General features: G+C 48.7%; 1 protein-coding gene across 2 annotated transcripts; it reads right to left on the bottom strand.

Moving 5' to 3' along the window:
- Window positions 1–456: 456 nt before the first annotated feature.
- On the bottom strand, window positions 457–16,146 carry THNSL2 (threonine synthase like 2). Of its 2 annotated transcripts, none has more exons than XM_061210929.1 (9): window positions 16,078–16,146; window positions 12,934–13,168; window positions 11,429–11,623; window positions 10,601–10,753; window positions 7,098–7,328; window positions 4,014–4,162; window positions 3,782–3,907; window positions 1,431–1,582; window positions 457–926 (listed from the first exon to the last, which is right to left on the bottom strand). In XM_061210929.1, exons 2-9 carry the CDS (start codon window positions 13,154–13,156, stop codon window positions 701–703), a joined length of 1,455 nt encoding a protein of 484 aa, XP_061066912.1. In that variant the 5' UTR covers window positions 13,157–13,168; window positions 16,078–16,146; the 3' UTR covers window positions 457–700. The 2 variants fall into 2 exon arrangements, with proteins under 2 accessions (XP_061066912.1, XP_061066913.1); XM_061210930.1 differs by lacking the exon at window positions 457–926 and adding an exon at window positions 952–1,289.
- Between the last annotated feature and the right edge of the window lie 1,970 nt (window positions 16,147–18,116).

Below are 18,116 nucleotides of genomic sequence, written 5' to 3'. Positions count from 1 at the left end.
AACCTGGGGCAGCAGATGGATGCGGGACACCATGGCACCACCATCACCACCTGACAGGCACCGGGCTCTGCCCACAGGGCACGCAGAGTCACCATCACCCTGAACCTGCACTTTTATTCCAGGGATTCCCAACGTTTGACAGGGTGGAAGCCCTGTGGCCAAGACCTCTGGATCTGACCTGGGGACCAGATAAACGAAGGCTCAGAGCCAGACCTGTGGTAATGGAGGGAGCGGGCCCCACCTGCACAGGTTTTAGGATCTGGGGGTCCAAAATCTTGGAGCCAAGGTTGCCCCTGAGCCCCAGACTTTTCATTTGCAGGCCCTGAGAGTTTCACAGGAAGCAGTGATGTTCCTGCACTGTCTGGCCCGGGGGGTGCACCCCCAGCAATCATCCCCGACTCCCTCCCCGCCCCCCCCCCCCCCCCCCCCCCCCCGTGACCAGGCCCAACACGGCCAGCCAGCCACGGTGAGAGCACCGAGCAGCCAGGGAACAGCACAGCCCGCTGGCTCCAGACCCTGAGAAACTCCTGCACCTGCATGGAGAGAAGGTGCACAAGGCAGCTCAGAGGGGACACCTCCCAGGATCCGAAGCATGGAGAGAAGGTGCGCAAGGCACCTGCACGGAGAGAAGGTGCACAAGGCAGCTCAGAGGGGACACCTCCCAGGGTCCGAAGCCTAAAGGAAGCCAGCTCCACCCTGGCTATGCCGGCGCTTTCCGGAAGCGCCCCTGCCACTGCCGGCTCAGGTCCTCAATCAGGCCCCGAAGCATCCGCGTCCAGTCGTCACCCTTCCGCATCGGGGTACAGCGCGCCTCCTTGTGCTCCAGGGCGAGGATCTCCGCGGGAGTCTCCGGGGTCAGCCCGGCAGCCAGCACGGCCTCCGGGAACTTGGCTGCAGAGGCGGGAGCCAGACAAGAGCGGGGAGGGCTGCGGAGGCAGGGCAGGTGGGAACAGGGGGCGGAAGACAGAAGACAGAGGGACAGGCACAGAACGAAGGCCAGGAGGGAGAGGAAGGAACAGGGGAAGGTTAGAGGTAGGGTGGAGAGAGAGAGAGAGAGAAAAAGACATGTTTGGTCCCTTGAACTTATCTCTGCAATGACTCTGCAAGCAAATTGCTCCTCCTTGTTGGAGGCCCAGCTCCCTCTTCCAGGATCACAGTCTCAGGACACAGTTCCACGCAGCACCCATCATGCTCATAAAAGCCATTTGTGGGACTTCCCTGGCGGTCCAGTGGTTAAGACTCTGCGCTTCCACTGCAGGGGGGCATGGGTTCCATCCCTGGTCAGGGAACTAAGATCCCGCATGCAGCAAGGGGCAGCCAAAAAAAAAAAATGGCCATTTGTTCGCATTCCTCTGTCCCCTGCTTGGGGAAGAGGAGGACCCCTGAAAGCCAAGGGGTCCCCCCGACACACAGGCACCCACCACCTGTACCTGGGCTGCCGCCTGTCCACCTGCTGGTAATGGTAGCTCACGGCCACGGCTGAGTGAGGGCACAGCAAGTACTGGTTCTCTTCCCAGCAGCGGCCCATGGTCTGGGTGATGGCCTCGTCTGACACTGACTGAGACGTTACTGCCTCTGAAAGCTGACAGGTTTCAGGGTCAGAGGGGTGGGAATCAGGGCTGAGGGGAAGTGGGGAAAAGGGGAGAAAATTCCCACCACGTAACATAGCCAGATACACACCAGAAACTCGAATGAAACGTTCAGATTGAATGGCTCAGATTCAGCTCAGAGAAAAATCTGGTTTCCCACATTTCCCAGTTTTAAATGGATTCCCTCAAGTTAGGGGAAGGATAACTTTGAGTTTCAGGTCAACACATTTAGTTAGAATTTGGCTCATGAATCAGCAAATTAGTGTATAGTCTTGTTCAACAACGGGACAGAACACAGGGTAAGGGCACTCAAGCATTCCTGCTGCTTTGTTGTTGGCACGCCCCCTTCCTGTGGATGTGAGAATAGCTTCCCATCAGTTCCCACCCAGCTCTTGTGGCACCTCCTTTAGGAAAACTCCCCACTACCTTCAGACAGAGGAAGACTCCCTTCTCAGTGCTCCCTTGGTGTAGATGGTTTATTTGATCATTCTCTGAAAATGCACTGCATGCTTACAATGTGCCAAAAACCCTGCATATACTCAACTGCAACCAATAGAGACCATAGGGTATTATAAATTGTTTAGATACCTTCCTGACCTATTAGGGTTCACAGAAGACAATGCATGTGTTTTATTTATCTTTGTATCTCCAGCACCAAGCATGGCTCCTGACTCATGGTCAATATGTAATACGAATGAGTGAATGAATGAATGAATGAATGTTGTTCCAGCAGTTGGAGTATCTTCTACGTGTACAGCGGGGGAGAGAATGAAGAATTGGGGGATATGGTGTCTGTCTTCATGGAGCACCTCATTTACATGAGGAGAAGGATTGTGGATGTCAATACAAACCATTAAATAAGTTGAACTTCGGTTGTGTTACGGTCTGAATGTTTGTGTCCCTCCCAAATTTATATGTTGAAGCCCTAATCCCAATATGATGGTATTTGAAGGTGGGGCCTTTGGGAGGTAATTAGGTCATGAGGGTGGAGCCCTCATGAATGGGATTAGCGTCTTTATAAGAAGAGGCCAGAGGGCTAGCTAAATCTCCTTCCACATATGAGAAGGCAGCCAACTGCAACCCAGAAGAGGGCCCTCACCAGAACTCACCCATGGCACCCTGACCTCAGTCCTCCAGTCTCCAGAACTGTGAGAAGTATATTTGTGTTGTTTCTAAGCCACCAGTCTGTGGTACTTTGTTACAGCAGTCCAAACTAATTAAGACAGGTTGCATCAAAAGAAGCATAGATTCCAGAAGACAGAAATTCCACTCCAGTCTGTGTGGGTGTATCTAGTTCTGGAGACAACCCTTTAAGATGCACATTGACCACTCAAAATTACGTCATGTAAGGGACAGCTAAAGGAACCAGGAAGGCTTAGCAGGTAAACGAAGATTCTCTACAAGTATGGGAATCAGATGGCTCACCAGTGCACAAGCTAAGAAGTAACAGGTTCTAGCTTGACATAAAGAACTTCATAATGATTAGAGCTGATGTGAGGTAGTGAGGTCCTAGGCACTGGAGATATACACAGTCTGGATGACGATTTGGTGGGAATGTGGCAGAGAAAATTAAAAGCAAATTCAACATATGAAATTCTTTTTTTATATTAAATAAGTTGTCATCACCAGGTTACCTTAAAATAAAAGCAATCCCTCCCTAGACTCCTACCCATCTGTGGAGATAAAATTTCTCCTTCCTTTTTAAAAAAAAAAAAAGCTAATAGAACAATAGTCTCTGCTCATACTGGATGGGAAAAGTGGCTTCTAGTTATTATTGGAAATCAACAATAATAAATAAAAACAACAGCTAATATATTAAGCCCTATATTGCCAGGCAGTATACAAAGTGCTTCATGGGTATTATTTGACTTAAAATTCAACAATGCTATGAGGCAGGCATTCTCTTTATCCCCATTTTATAGATGAGGAAATTGAAGCACGGAATTTAAGAAACTGGTCCAAGGTCTCACAGCTGGCTTGGAGTTAAGCCCCACCTGACTCTAAACCAATAACCTCTACTGCCTCTCCTCATTCAACAAATAAATCCACATGAAGTGACTGCAGAAGTGCCAGGCTCATAGTAGGTACTCAAGAAACAAGCATCCCCTTTCCTTGAACAGATTTTCAAACCCCAAGTCTGGTCTTGTGGCTGCACCCTTTCCTTTCTCCATGGTGTGTGGGTGGTAACTGACCTTGCTGTGCAATTCCTTGGGTAGACTCACACTTCCGGTCCTTTCAAACTGCTCCATGAGGGCTCTTGTCACCTGGCTGTCAGAGCCAGATAGCAGCCAGAAGATCCTCTCCATGTTGTACGGCACCTGGGCAGAAAGGCAGGGTCCCGAGGGTCATGCTGACCTCAGCCCTTGTCCACCTCCACCCAACCAACACCTGGGTCAGACCTGCACATCACCTCACAGGCCCCACCTGAATGTCCATAGCTGATGCCAAGGTTGGTTTGACGGCCTCAGACAGAGAGAAGTCTCCCCGCTGGACGGTCCTGTGGATGATGTCATTGTAGTTCACTGCCACGACCAGGTGGATGGGCAGGCCCATCTTCTGAGCGATGAACCCAGCTTAAGAGAGGAGAACAATGGTTTCTTAGACACAACACCAAAAGCACAAACAACAAAAGAAAAAAAAGTAGATAAATTGGACTTCATCAAAATTAAGAAGATTTTGTGCTTTTTGAAGCTTTTGTGCTTCAAAGGAGACTATCAAGAAAATGAAAAGACAACCTACAGAATACGGAAAACTATTTGCAAATCATATATCTGATATAGGACTTGAAGCCAGAATATATAAAGATTTCTTACAGCTCAACAATAAAAATACAAATAACCCAATTAAAAAATAGGCAAAGGACTTGAGTACATATTTCTCCAAAGAAGATATACAAATAGCCAATGAACACATGAAAAGATACTCAACATCATTAGTCATCAGGAAAACACAAACCAAAATCACAATGACATACCACTTCATACCCACTAGGATGGCTAGAATCAAAATGATAGATAATAACAAGTCTTGGTCAGGATGTGGAGAAACTGGAACCCCCCCATACACTGTTGGTTGGAATGTAAAATGGTGCAGCCACTTCAGAAAACAGTCCAGCAGTTTCTCAAAAAGTTAAGCACAGAGTTCCAGTATGACCCAGAAATCCACTCCTAGTTTATATATACTCAGGATAACTGAAAGCAGGTCCGCACAAAAAACCTATGCACGAATGTTCATAGCAGCATTATTCATAACAACTAAAAAACTGAAACAATCCAAATGTGCATTAACTGATAAATGGATAAACAAAATGTGGTATATCTATACACTAGAACAGTATTCAGCCATAAAAAGGAATAAAGTACTGATACATGCTACAACATAGATGAACCTTGAAAACATTACACTAAGTGAAAGAAGGCCGCATATTGGATGATTCTATTTATATAAAATGTCCAGAATAGGAAAATCTATAGAGACGAAATAGATTAGTGGCTGCCTAAAGCTGGGAGGGATGAGGGGAAATGGGGAATGACTGCTAAAGGAACAGGACTTCCTTTTAGGGTGATGAAAATGTTGTAAAACTGATTATGGTGATGGCTGCACAAATCTGTGTACACTAAAAACTATTAAGTTGTATACTTTAAGTGGGTGAATTGTATGATATGGGAATCATAGAGCAATGAGGCTGTTATGAAAAAAAGAAGGAAAGAGTAGGAGGAGAAGTTTACTGCGCCCTGACACTGTTCCCATGCCAAACACTGCCCCCAAGCGGGTACTGACACATGCTTGCCACCATTTGCAGAAGAGAAAATGGAGATTCTGAGAAGCTGAAATGACCCATCCAAAGCCTGCTAAGTGGCAGACTAAGGATTTGAACTAGGTCTGTCTAAGTCTAGAGCACATGCTGAGTCCCCTGACTCAGTTTCCTGGAACCAGCGCCCTCAGACTGCACTCCCTGGAAAGGGACTGAGGGGGGACAGAGCAGCAGCTTCAGTCTACCCTAATAGCAGTGTCTGTTTGCATGGAACAAACAAGGAGTTCCTCACCCTGAAAGATGGAAAGCCCAGAAAGGCAACGTAGTTTTTGGGAAGGTTCCTACTGCCATGAATGGTTTATCTCTGACGAGTAGGTAAAAGGAGTTAAGGATAACCGCACCACCCAACATCACTCTTAATTTTGCAAAGCACATTCACAGTCTTATTTCACGTGGTCCTCAGTAAACATCATGATATCCTTGTATGACAGAGGAGCAATGGAGGCTGAAGAGGTCCAGGGGCTTAAGGTCAAGCAGCTAGTTCCTGATGGAGCAGGGCTAGATCGGAGTTCCCTCTGCAAACATTGCTTTTGTGCCAGGCACTGTGGCAGATACTGGGACATGTGCAGGTGGCATCACTGCCTGGAGGGTGATGCAAATGGGCAGTGTGGTGGGCTTCACCCCATGGATGGGGAAGAAGGCTGAGCCATCCTTGTCTAGCAGCCAGCTTGCCGTTCTTTCCATCCCTGTGTTAGCTGAAGTCAGGAAGACTCCTGACCGCTAAGATACTTTCATGGTCTCACCTCCAGCCGTCCTGGACGCCCATCAGAAGCGATGCCACTAACAGAACCATCAGAAAAAAAGTCATGCCAATCAGGAGGCAGCCTTGCATGCCTGTGAGGATGCAGGCTCTGGAGCCAGCCTGTCTGGGCTGCCATCCTGGCTCTGGGACTGACTGCTGTGTAACCAGGGGCAGGCTGACCAACTTCTCTGTGCCTCAGCTTCCTCGTTATAAAATGGAAATAATAGTATCGTCTCCCTCACAGGCGCGTGTGAGGATTTAAGGAGTTAATACGAGAGAAGCATTTAGAGCAGTGCCTGATGCGTAGTCAGTGCTTGATAAATGTTAAGTATTATTATAGGAAATGATTTTAATGCCACGTAGCTCTATAGCTCTTGACCCTCACAAAGTTCACACACACGCATAAAGAATCTTATTTGCGCCTCGTGGTCATCCTGAGAGATATGATAAGTGTTCCAATCTCCCTTTGACAGCTGAGTTGCTGAGTCTAAGGGACAAGACGTTCAGCTGGTAAAGGACAGAACTGGGCCCAGAAGCCTAAGTCCAGGACTCTTTCCACATCACACGGTCTCCAGGGAAAACACGCGGTGCCAGGCGAGCCCTTATCTTCAGAGCGGGCAGCTGGCAGGAGCTGGGAGGAAAGCCCACGTTCCTGGCAGAGGGCACTGCCAGCCGGGCCAGCGGCTGAACCTTGACCCAGTCTCCCCACACTCTGCTGAGCAAACACATCAGACCAGGGAGCCGGAGCACCTCGGGCTTAACCCATCATTCTTCCCCTGCGGCAAGGGGCCAGGATGTCCCCCCAGGGAGTTGGGGGAAGTTTTCTGGAAGCTTCTTGTGTGTAGTTTCCCATCACTTAGGACCCAACCTTTCTCCTCCTGGTTACACCAAAGTGCAGCTGGGAGGACGGGGACCACAGGCGTTTTTCTGGAAAGCCCAGGGGTCTCCTTACCTGCGAGGTTACCGGCAGCCCCCGATGGTACAACCACCTCCACGGGGGGCAGTGGGTGCAAGTCTAAGGCTGGTGCACACCGGAAATAAGCGAAGAAGTGGTGGGCCATTTGCACGAGGACCCGGGACCAGTTGATCGAATTCAGACTCATCAGGTTGTGCTCCTTGACAAAGGCCACGTCGGCAAACACGGCCTTGATGGGCTCGTCCAGTTCATCGCTGTTCCCCTCCACTGTCAGAGGAGAGAGGAGAGGGAGTTATCGGGAGCACGAAGAACCCCCAGGGGGCCAGCATGTGCCCATAAGGTCAGCACGTGCTCCTAGGCTGAGCCCATCCTGCTGGGACCTTCCCTCAAACCATGTCTCATATCCTTGTGGTCACATTTCCAACGTTTCTACCATTATCTAAAACTAGATATAAAATGTCAGCTTTCTGGGATATTGGGGGAAGAATTCCTCTTTGAATTCCATGCCCACTTCCCCAGTCTCTGGGAACAAGGAGGGATGGTTTATCATGTTGTGAGGTGGTGAGAGGCTGAGCTTTACTTCACCGTCCTCCATCAGGGGCTGGAGGGAAAGAGTCGCTCTTCCCACGTGGGTTCCTACTCCAAGTTGCACTCGTCAACCCAGCCCAACCAGCAATCGAGCCAATATTGTTCTCTTATCTGAAACCTGGGTCTGTTTCTCCACTGGGTCCAAACTTGGAGGACAGCGGGGGAAGATTATCAGGGGAAATGCCAGAGTAGGCACTGAGGTTATTTATTTATTTATTTTTAATAAATTTGTTTATTTATTTATTTATTTATTTATTTATGGCTGAGTTGGGTCTTTGTTGCTGCGCGCGGGCTTTCTCTAGTTGCGGCGAGTAGGGGACTACTCTTCGTTGCGGCGTGTAGGCTTCTCATTATGGTGGCTTCTCTTGCTGTGGAGCATGGGCTCTAGGTGCTCGGGCTTCAGTAGTTGTGGCACTTGGGCTCAGTAGTTGTGGCTTGCGGGCTCTAGAGCGCAGGCTCAGTAGTTGTGGCGCACGGGCTTAGTTGCTCCACGGCATGTGGGATCTTCCGGGACCAGGGCTCGAACCTGTGTCCCCTGCACTGGCAGGCAGATTCTTAACCACTGCGCCACCAGGGAAGCCCGGCACTGAGGTTACTATTCATTCCACCCTTCATCGTGTAGCAGTAATGAGGCTGCAGGACTGACTCCAGATCCATGTACAAGGGGGATATTTGCTGGGGTGCTAGGAAAAGATTCACTGTTTTTAAGAGAGAGCCACAGGAAGAGAGACTTGGTTACCTTCAGTAACCATCATATGCCACAAGAGGAATGAGGCTGAAGGGAAGACGGAGCAGAGAACCTGGCTCTCTGAAGGCAGTGAACCAGCCAATCGGGAGCCTATCCCACCTCTAGACTTCCAGGTACATGAGCTGAAAAATGCCCCTGTTCAAGCCAGTCTCAGTTAGATTTTCTGTTACTTCCAACCAAAAACATCCCAAATAATACATAACTAGCACTTGCTGATTATCCTGTGCTTAAGAAGAACCAAGTATACAATGTAAATGGAAATTCATGACTTTAGAAAATATCAGTGTCCAACACACAACAATCCAGGTGGCCCATCTCTACTCCCTGAGCTCACCAGCCCAACGGAAAACACCCACCGTTAGCTCCCGAACTAACACACGTCCTCCTGGAAACCAAATCAGAAGATTCCAGAAAGGAAAGGAAGAATTTGAACAGTCCTGTTTTAGAAACAAAAACTAATTCCTTTAAAGGTTCCTGCCTTATTTTCTTGAAGCTCAGAACGTGTATGAAACAGAAATGCCCTTTGGCTCAGGCAATAGCACATTTATGACATAGCGCATTCATCACCATCCACGTGTCTGCCACTTTTTTTCTTTTCTTTCTTTCTTCTTTTTAAAATTTTTTGGCCACGCCACAGAGCATGCAGGATCTTAGTTCCCCAACCAGGGTCGAACCCACGCCACCTGTGCTGGAAGCGTGGAGCCTCAACCACTGGACCACCAGGGAAGTCCCTGCCACTATTTTTCAAATGTGCACCATTCTCCACCCCATGGTCAGGAATGGTGCTTCTATCCATGCCCTTAGGTCAAAGCCTTCCAATATCTGTGTACAAGGAGAGGAGGGCATAGGTGCAGAATAGAGATACAAAAAGCTATTCTCTGCTTTGATTCTAGGCAAAGACAGTCCTAGATTCATAAATAGCAATCTTGGTGCTTAGGGTGTAACAGGGACACTCAGGAACCTGAATCTTGTACATTAAAATCTTGCCATGACTGCAGGAAAATGCAGCCAGATATGGGTAATTCATTACCAAGGCTAATGTGTAAGATTTTTGCCAACACCCGCCTTAGCTAAAGCATAAACTTTTCAGTGGAATGCGTATGTGCTTGCTAAAGAAAAGAGTAGAAGGGGCTTTTTGTTTGCTCTTGAACAAATGGACAAAGAATATTCACGCTACTCCCATGGGTAAGGTTCGTTTTCACTGTTCTTTTGGTCCTTGACAAAATTGGTGTCATATAAAAACATCATCTATGGGATTATAACAGGAGGCCAGGCCAGTTATAGAAGGAAGGTTTTCTGTCACCACATCTGCTGTCCTGCCAGGTGAGTGACCAAACCAAGCCAGGCCACCTGGACAGCTTGCCCAAGGCCACAGTGCACAAAACCTCACCAAGACCCCTATTGCTCATATTCCAACCCCTTCCTTGGGGCTACCTGGGGTGTAGTAGGGTGTCAGAGGTAGAAATAAAAAATAAAAAGTATGGCTCCACTCAAACTCATCCCGCCTTCCTACACTCTTGAGCTCCGTAATGATTAAATGCACTCAGAATAGATGGCCAGACATTAAGGAGATGGCTTTTTGCCTTTCTGCAAGCATAAAACGCTACGATTCATGATGTAGCTCAGGAAGGGGGGGGTCACTAGCGATGGGTCCCACTGAATAGCTTCTTATTTTAAATATTTAGACCTGCTAACCAAGTGCATAGCTTAGTTGATTCAACACTGCAAGGCAGGGCATGAGCTGCCAACATGCAACGGCACATTCTCTTAAAATAGTTATTAAACGTGTTTTTGCCATCTGAACTTCAGGGCCCTGGGACAGAACCCAAGTCACTTGGCTCAGGCTATGGCTCTGGGTAGCTGCCTGTAGATATGGCACCAGCAGGGTGAACGTGCAGGGAAGTGGCATTCTTTGGGGTATGGTTTTAAACCTGCACTTCCTCGGTTGTACTGTCAGTATTGGTTTATGCACCTGTCACCTCCAGTACTTTCTGAGACTGTGTAGCCACGAGCCTGCTCAGAGCTAAGCCAAGGCATACACCAACCTCTAAATATGACTGATGAAGGAAGGGAAGGAGAGAAAAAGGGGAGGAGGAAGGATGGTTAGCTAGTCAATTGACTAGTTTTGTTCCAGCCCATCTCCCAAAACAGACCACTCGAGGCAAAGCCATGCTGTCCCCAGAGCCTCTGTCCCAACACTCACCTCCAAACACGTGGACATTCTCTCTCAGCACTGTCGTCATCTGGAGCTCCTGAATCTTTGTGCAGCGACCTTTGGGTAGCAGAACGATGAGGTCCACGTTCTCTGCCCCCTGAACACTCTCGATGGCAGCACTCCCCGTGTCCCCAGAAGTTCCTGGATGGGAAGAAGGAGGAACCCTCCTCTTTAGGACGAGGGAGATGGAAAAGGAAAGAAATGGCCCCTAAAGCACTGTCGCCAAGTGAGGCAATATCCTGGAGGGTAGGAACCCAGTACTTAATCTGGGGTCCTTGAACCTCCAAGGGATCCACGGATAGAAATCAGGGCATCTCTGAGCTTGGCGCCATACCTTCTGTGTGTTTTATGTATTTAAAATATTATTCTAAGAAGGTTCCACAGCCTCCACCAGACTGTCAAAAGGGTCTGTGGCACAAGAAAAGTTTAAGAACCCTGCTCTATAAATTAGGAGGTTGGGATTACCATATACACATTATTATACATAATGTAGATAACCAACAAGGACCTACTGTAGAGCACAGGGAACTGTACTCAGTATTTTGTAATAACCTATAAGGGAAAAGAATCTGAAAAAGAATAGATAGAACTGAATCACTGTGCTGTACACACACACACACACACACACACACACACACACACACACGGTACTGTAAATCAACCGTACTTCAATTTAAAAAAAAAAAGAAAAAGAACCCTGCTCTAGAAGAACCGGTAACACAGTCCCCGAGAGACATCAGTGGAGGGCATCCTGTGGGTGGACCCTGGCAAGCTGGGGCACTGCAGGGCTCCAGGGCGCACGTCCACGATCCACACCTACAACCACGGTGATGTGCTTCTTCCTCTTCTCCAGGAAGTACTGCAGGAACCGTGCTGTGCAGCACAGGGACAGGTCCTTAAACGCGTAGGTGACCCCATGCCACAGCTCCAGCACGTTCAGCCCATTCCTCAACCTGGATAGATGGACCACCTCTTTGTGTCGGAATCTGCTGAAGGCTTGGTCGATCAGATCTGCGAGGGGAGAGAGGGGAGGTTGGACGGTGATTAAAGGCCATTCTCTTGTCCCTCAAGTTCACTCTCAGTCTCTTTACACTTTTACATTTGAAGTTTCTATCTCTTGCTACCAGATAAAAAGACCAGAAGTTTTTATCGTAAAGGATACTGTGTATGAATATAATTGTTTAATCCTAGGAAAAATGTCTGAAAAGGCATGAACTAAACTGTTCATGGATTTCTCATAGTGATGGCCCCAGAGACCAGAATTGGTGCTGTAAGACTTTCACTTTTTACTTTATAAATTTCTTCATTATTTGGATTTCTTGTGTGCATGTATGCCAATGAGATTCAATTAAACAGCTGCGTAGGAAACAAATCAAATGTCTCATCTCTTCTAATTTTCCTTCCTAAGGACAGAGACTTATTTGTTTGTTTTTGCATTACTTAATCTCACACCTGTGATGCCAGAACCTTGAGATGGTTTACTTAGAATCCTACCTAGGGCTAAGGTCATCTAGAGTAGTGTTTCTCAAACTTTAATTAGCAAACCAATCACCTGGGATGTTAAAATGCAGGTTTTGGATCGGTAGGTCCGAGAAGTCTGAGAATTCTGATATGTACCCAGGCAACACCATCAGTGCTGGTCATCGAACTACATTTTGAGTCCTCTTCTTCTCAGCCCCAAACTCTCACCATTACATGTGGTCCATGGACCAGGAGCACTAGTACTATCTGGACATTTGATAGGAATGTAGAATTCTCAGGCCCACCCTAGACCTACTGAATCAGAATCTGCATTTTAAAGATATTCCCCCAGAGAATCTGTAGGCACATAATAGTCTGAAATGAGCTGGTCCAGAACACTCTCAAAGTCCCTTCTGGAATTACCATTAAAGGAGATAAAACAGCAATCTGAGGGTCTGGGTGTTTTATACGCAGGAAGGAAATACCCTACATTCAAGCATCTCAGGGCAATAGCGAAATACCTTGAAAGGGTTTTTAAAAAATAAGCAAAAAAAAATTCTCATGGGACTGAGTGAACTGATGAGGATGATTATAATTTTTGTGACTTTCTGTTTGAATTAAAAAAAAAAAAATTCTCTGCAGATCACTTTGGCATTCATCTCACTGGAGGTGGGAGCTGGAATGAATTAACCCTTTGGGGATATTTCCAATTCTGGGATTCCAGAGTCTGGAAAAAACTCCAAAGTTTCGGAAATGTGGCTAGGGACCTCTTAGGGGTTAAATGATGGATTTGCAACTCCATGGGGGGCTGGGCTGGCAGAAGTGTGAGATGGGAGAGTAGAAAGGCAGGGTCTGCTCACCATTTAAGTCATCTCTTGGAATGAGCTCAGGACCAATGAAGAGGCTACACAGCTCCTTCACCAGGCTGGGGTAGGAGACCACACTCCACTGACGCAGGGTCTCTCTGTCCAGCTGAGGGAGCTCCTCGGGCATGTAGAGGCCCCCATCCGGAGCATAGCCAGAGAAAAGGGCCCCTTCAAAGTCAACCCGTGGGGCCATCCCCCGAGTACTGACGTACCACATGATCCTGGAGGCCTGCAGAGGGAACAGTCCCAGAGACACTTGATCTCCAAGCTCAGTACCCCATGGGACGATGCTGAAGCACACCCAGCCCCTTCGGCTAGCCCCTGGGCCATCATCCAGACTGGGAGGCTGGAGCTCTGTGAAATCTCAGGCCAGCTTCACGTGAGACTGCGCAAATCCTGACCTCTCCAATCAAAATGAGGTAATCCTACTGACCTACTACCACGGGAGAGGGGGCACTGGAGCATGCTGGGAAAGGAGAACACTTGGTCCTCACTGATGAGGAAGAAGTCCTTGGGGTGGGGAAAAGGAATAACAATAATAAGGCAAGTGCCATTTTGATACCCCTCTTGATAAGGAGAGGATGACACACTTGATTATACGCCCTTTTGAGAGATGTATCTACTTCTGCTAAAAAAATAATCACCTTCAACGGATTTTTAGCAATGCTGCCTATAACCTAATGATTCTCCACTCTGGTAGTTTGTTGCAATCAGCTTGGGAGTGTTTAAAAAAAATACCCCTACTTGGGACTCTACCTTGGTCAATTAAATTGAAATCTCTACATGAGGCTCCTTGGGTGGGTCTAATATGCAGCAAGGATGAAGAATAGGGTGGCCAACCCATCCCAGTTTGCCCGGGACTTTCCTAGTCTTAAAACTGAAAGTCCCAAGTCCCAGGAAACCCCTCAGTCCCAGGCAAACTAGTACGGTTAGTCATCCCAGGTAAAAACCAGTGCCCTACCTCTCAGCCTGATCCTAAAATAGTTAGAAGTGCTGATATGCTACTCTTACTATCATCTGGCCCGGCTAACTGGTCCTGTCTGGATGCAGAACTCTGATTAGCATGGAAGGGGATAGGGTCCAAGGGCACCCCAGGCCTAACTCTGGTCACACTTCACATCAGTTAGGTTCCCAGGAGCCAAGCACCATGTCAAGGAGCTGGGCTTGAGCTCTGAACACCTTTCTCTGAATCATGGCTGTGAATTCTGATTATAAATCCCCACAACACCTCTGGGGATGAATTTGACTAGACATAGCTCTCAGTACCAGCTTGGACTTATTTCTGTGCCAGGGCCAGAGGGGAACCCCTGCCCTCTGGGGACAAAGCCACCTGAAGCCTTCCACCTATGAGAAAGGGAATGAGCTAGCATTGACCTGGAGGAGTTCTGGTTCCCTGGACTGTGACTCTGACACATCTGAGCCCAGAGCAAGTCCTACATGGGCTGCCCTGTGCCACTCCCAATCCTACAAACAGGAAGGCATCCAACTTTGAGAGGCAGAGACAAGTTGAATTGTCCAAATCATGAATCTTTTGAAAGTGAAAGTGGACATTATTAATAATTATGCTGGGACAATGGGGATAAGCCAGAACCGTCTCAGGCAAACTGGGACATATCACCTTGTATAGGGGTGCACGGCACAGAAATGAAATCAGGCAATTCCAAAAGCCAACTGCAGGGAGTAAGCAAAGAAGGCCCAGTGTCTCACAAACCAGAACAGGGTGGGAGGGCACAGGGCTAGCAGTGCCTTCAAGCAAAAGAGTAATTTCTGTAACTCTGTGGCAAGGGTAAAAGCCAATGCATACTACCCAAGACCCTGGAGTAACGGGAGGGCGATCGTGCCTGGCCACTTCCCGGGGTCAGATTAAAGGAAAGAAGACAACTGGGCTGCCAAAGAAGCTGCGGCAAGCATGAGGGCAGTCAGAGCTACAGAGAAGCGCGAAAGAAAATATCTGCGGAATGCACTTTCCTGGGGCGCCAGTCTCTGATCCCGGCTCCACCTGGCCCAGGAACAAAGGAGAGGGCCTGAGGCCGGGCTCTGCACGTGTCAGTGGGAAGAAGTGGACTGATAAGTACACGGGCAGCTGTCTGCACCGGGAAGGGCCGCCGCCGCTGTTCTATCCAAAGACCCCAAGGGGCAGCCTTCTGAGGCCAACACGGCAAAGCTACATGCGCTATACATCACTGGGTTCAGTGTAAGGTAAACTGGATAGAGAAGCCCAGAAGTAAAAGCCGCTGCCACAGGACGTGGAGAAGCTGACGAAAAAAATCAGGCACTCTGGTTGGACTGCTGTATGGGGGCTCCAAGCATCCGACGGGGACTGAACTAAGTGACCTCTGGCACATGATTTTATAATTTGCCCCTGTGACTCCGCTGGGCCCTATTCCAGAGTGGAGACAGGTCAGAAAAACTCTGACCAATAATCTGGATGAAAAGCAAGGGAAACAAGAGAGCGCCGCAAAACAAGGAAACGTTTCAAGAAGGGCTCCTCCGGGAGGCAAAGAGATTTCTGAGCAGGGGGTGAGGCCATGGGGAAGACTTAAACCCCTGCGGCCGAACCCCTGGAAGCCGATCGCTGACCTCAGACTGCGGCCCCTGGGGTGGAGGCCCCGGCACGCCCACGGCAGGCGCCGGCCTCTCCAAGGTCACTGGGCACCAGTCCTCTGGCTGGCCTGGTCTTGGGCCAAGACGGTTTTGATAAGGTCTTTGGGATAAGGCTCCACTCCCAGCCTCTGAAAACCCCGCAGACTTCTCAGTGTCGGGGCTCTCCGAGAATTGCAGAAATCCTGCCAAAGGTGCAAAACATCGGGAACCCTCAACCCTCCCAAGTTCCTCCAAGTCGCAGCGCCCGAACTAGAGGTTGAAGAAAGGGGTTAGGGAGGCCGATCCAGCCACGCTGAAATCCGGGTTGAGCGAAAGTTCCAGAGCTCAAAAGTCTCGCTACCGATTACCCCGGAGAGGGCGCCGCGATCGCCGGAAGGGGACCCGGAGAGGGGACCCGGAGCCGGCGCGCGCGTGCTGGAGGCTCGGCGGCTGGGGCGCCCGCTCGCGTGGGGCGGAATCCCAATCCCCGCCCCGGAATCGGCTGGTTGGGCGGGAGGGTGGGAGGGCTGCGGGGCCCGGGCCGGGCGCATTTACCTGGTGCCAGGCTCTGGGAGTGGCGGGGCGCGGCCCGGGAGGCGGATCGGGCGCGGCGGGAGTGCCCGGTTCCGGACGTGCGCGCGGGACGCGGGGGCAGCGGCCAGGCTTCCGGTCTGAGGATGAGCCGGGCCGCCTGGCAGGGAAGCTAAGGGCGGAAGAAAGCGGCGCGGGAAGAGGTGGAGGAGGGAGCGACAGGGAATGATAACGAGAGGGAAACCATTTATTCCTCACTTAGTATGCTTTTCTGACACTTTGCTAAGCGCTTTATTCACAGTCTCTTAAGTCTTCCGTGCAGCCCCGGAAGCACCACATGGTCGCACGTTTCAGGGTAGAAAACCGAGCGCAAGATGGAAAGAAGAAAGGCCCTTATCGTCTCTGGGCTTCATGCTTCCCACCTACGAAAACTGGAAGGCTGACAAACTGTTTCTCAAACTGGGGCTAGTGAGTCAGGAATTCAGAATCCACAGGGATACATGACATCGTATTGTAGGAAAACACTTTTTATTAAGCACAGATATATTCTAGGGTAAAATGCCTCCCCAATTTATTTTAAAGAAAAACAGCAAGACATGAAAAGATGTCTTCCAGATAGAGCCAAATGCCCTTGGATTCACGTCCCTGCTCCTGGGACCCGACCCACTTAGATGGCAAAATTTATGGAACTGGATGTGACAGATGCCGGATAAGGTTTAGACTTGCTTCTAGGCCGGGCTTGGTCACTGTAGATGGTCCCACTGGGCCTCATGGGGATGGAGGGAATGGCTGCCCTCTGGTGTTGCCATTACTTCTGCTATCTTCCTTCTATTTATGACATTCTCCTAAACCTGTGGTCTCTGCTTACTCAAGTTACCTGCCCTCCAAACTTTGGCCCACACATGGTGTCCACATCCATATAAGTCCACGCACCTGCCGTTGACTGACTCCAGTCTGAGTGGGTCTCAAATTCCTGAAAGAGAAAGTCTGACTCGTCACTGCTCAACTTATAGACTGTTGTCATGGAATTCACACAGCGACCAGAGGGGCCATTCCCAGAGAGGAATATAGGTCAGGCAGGGACCTGCAAAGAGTTTCCATCCCCTGCATCAAGTGTACTTAATAACTCAAAGGCCAGGGAAACTGAGACCCATGGCAAAAATGCCATAAGATGCCGCAGAGTTTGTTACAATGCTCACAACCAACCAAGCATCTTCTATTGCTGGACGCTTCTTATATGTATGGTTCTTTTTTTTTTTTTTGGCCACGCCGGGGCATGTGGGATCTTAGTTCCCCGACCAGGGATCAAACCCACCTCCCCAGCACTGGAAGGGCGGAGTCTTAACCACTGGACCACCAGGGAAGTCCCTGTATGGTTCTTATATGTATTAGTTATGCACCCTTTTCTATCGTACTAAATAACTTCCTCCATTTCAGAATTTATTCGGAATAGCAGTAATTGTGCCTAATTAATAAGAATCAGAGATGCCTTTTAATGTTCTGATAACTGGTTTTACTCAATAACTTTTGAGAAACTTGTAGAATACATTTGAGAAGGGTACAAACAGTTCTGCAGTTAATGTTACTTCGTGTTGCTCTTTTTTTATTTTCTTCATAGCATTTATTGCTCTCAGACTCATGTGCTTGTTGGCTGTTTTTCTCTCCTCTCTATTCTAATGGACACTCTATGAGAGCGTGGACCTTATTTGTTGTATCCACCACTCTCTCCCCTAGAACAGTTACTGGCCACACTCAGTACATGCTTACTGAATGAATGAATAAATGCATAGAAAACAAAATTGACTTGTTTAAAATATCAGCCATCTGGATGTCACTGGTAACTCATTTATCAAAGGCCAGCCTACAAAAGTTGATTGGATACTAGTGTGAAATTCCATCACACTAGTGGTGGCCGTGTTAAACATCCCTGGAAAACAATGGTCAGCAAGAAAGTTTCAAGCTTCAGCATGAGAACGCACTTTTGCAGTTGCATACATTGAGAATTAGACAATCCGCATAGACTGAAGTGATCTTAAATGCAGAAAGGGAATCTGCAGGCTGTG

This window comes from Eubalaena glacialis, chromosome 14, assembly GCF_028564815.1.
Source record: "Eubalaena glacialis isolate mEubGla1 chromosome 14, mEubGla1.1.hap2.+ XY, whole genome shotgun sequence".
Lineage (NCBI taxonomy): Eukaryota > Metazoa > Chordata > Mammalia > Artiodactyla > Balaenidae > Eubalaena > Eubalaena glacialis.
Note: the sequence above shows the minus strand (reverse complement) of the source record. Positions and strands in the feature narration are given on the sequence as shown.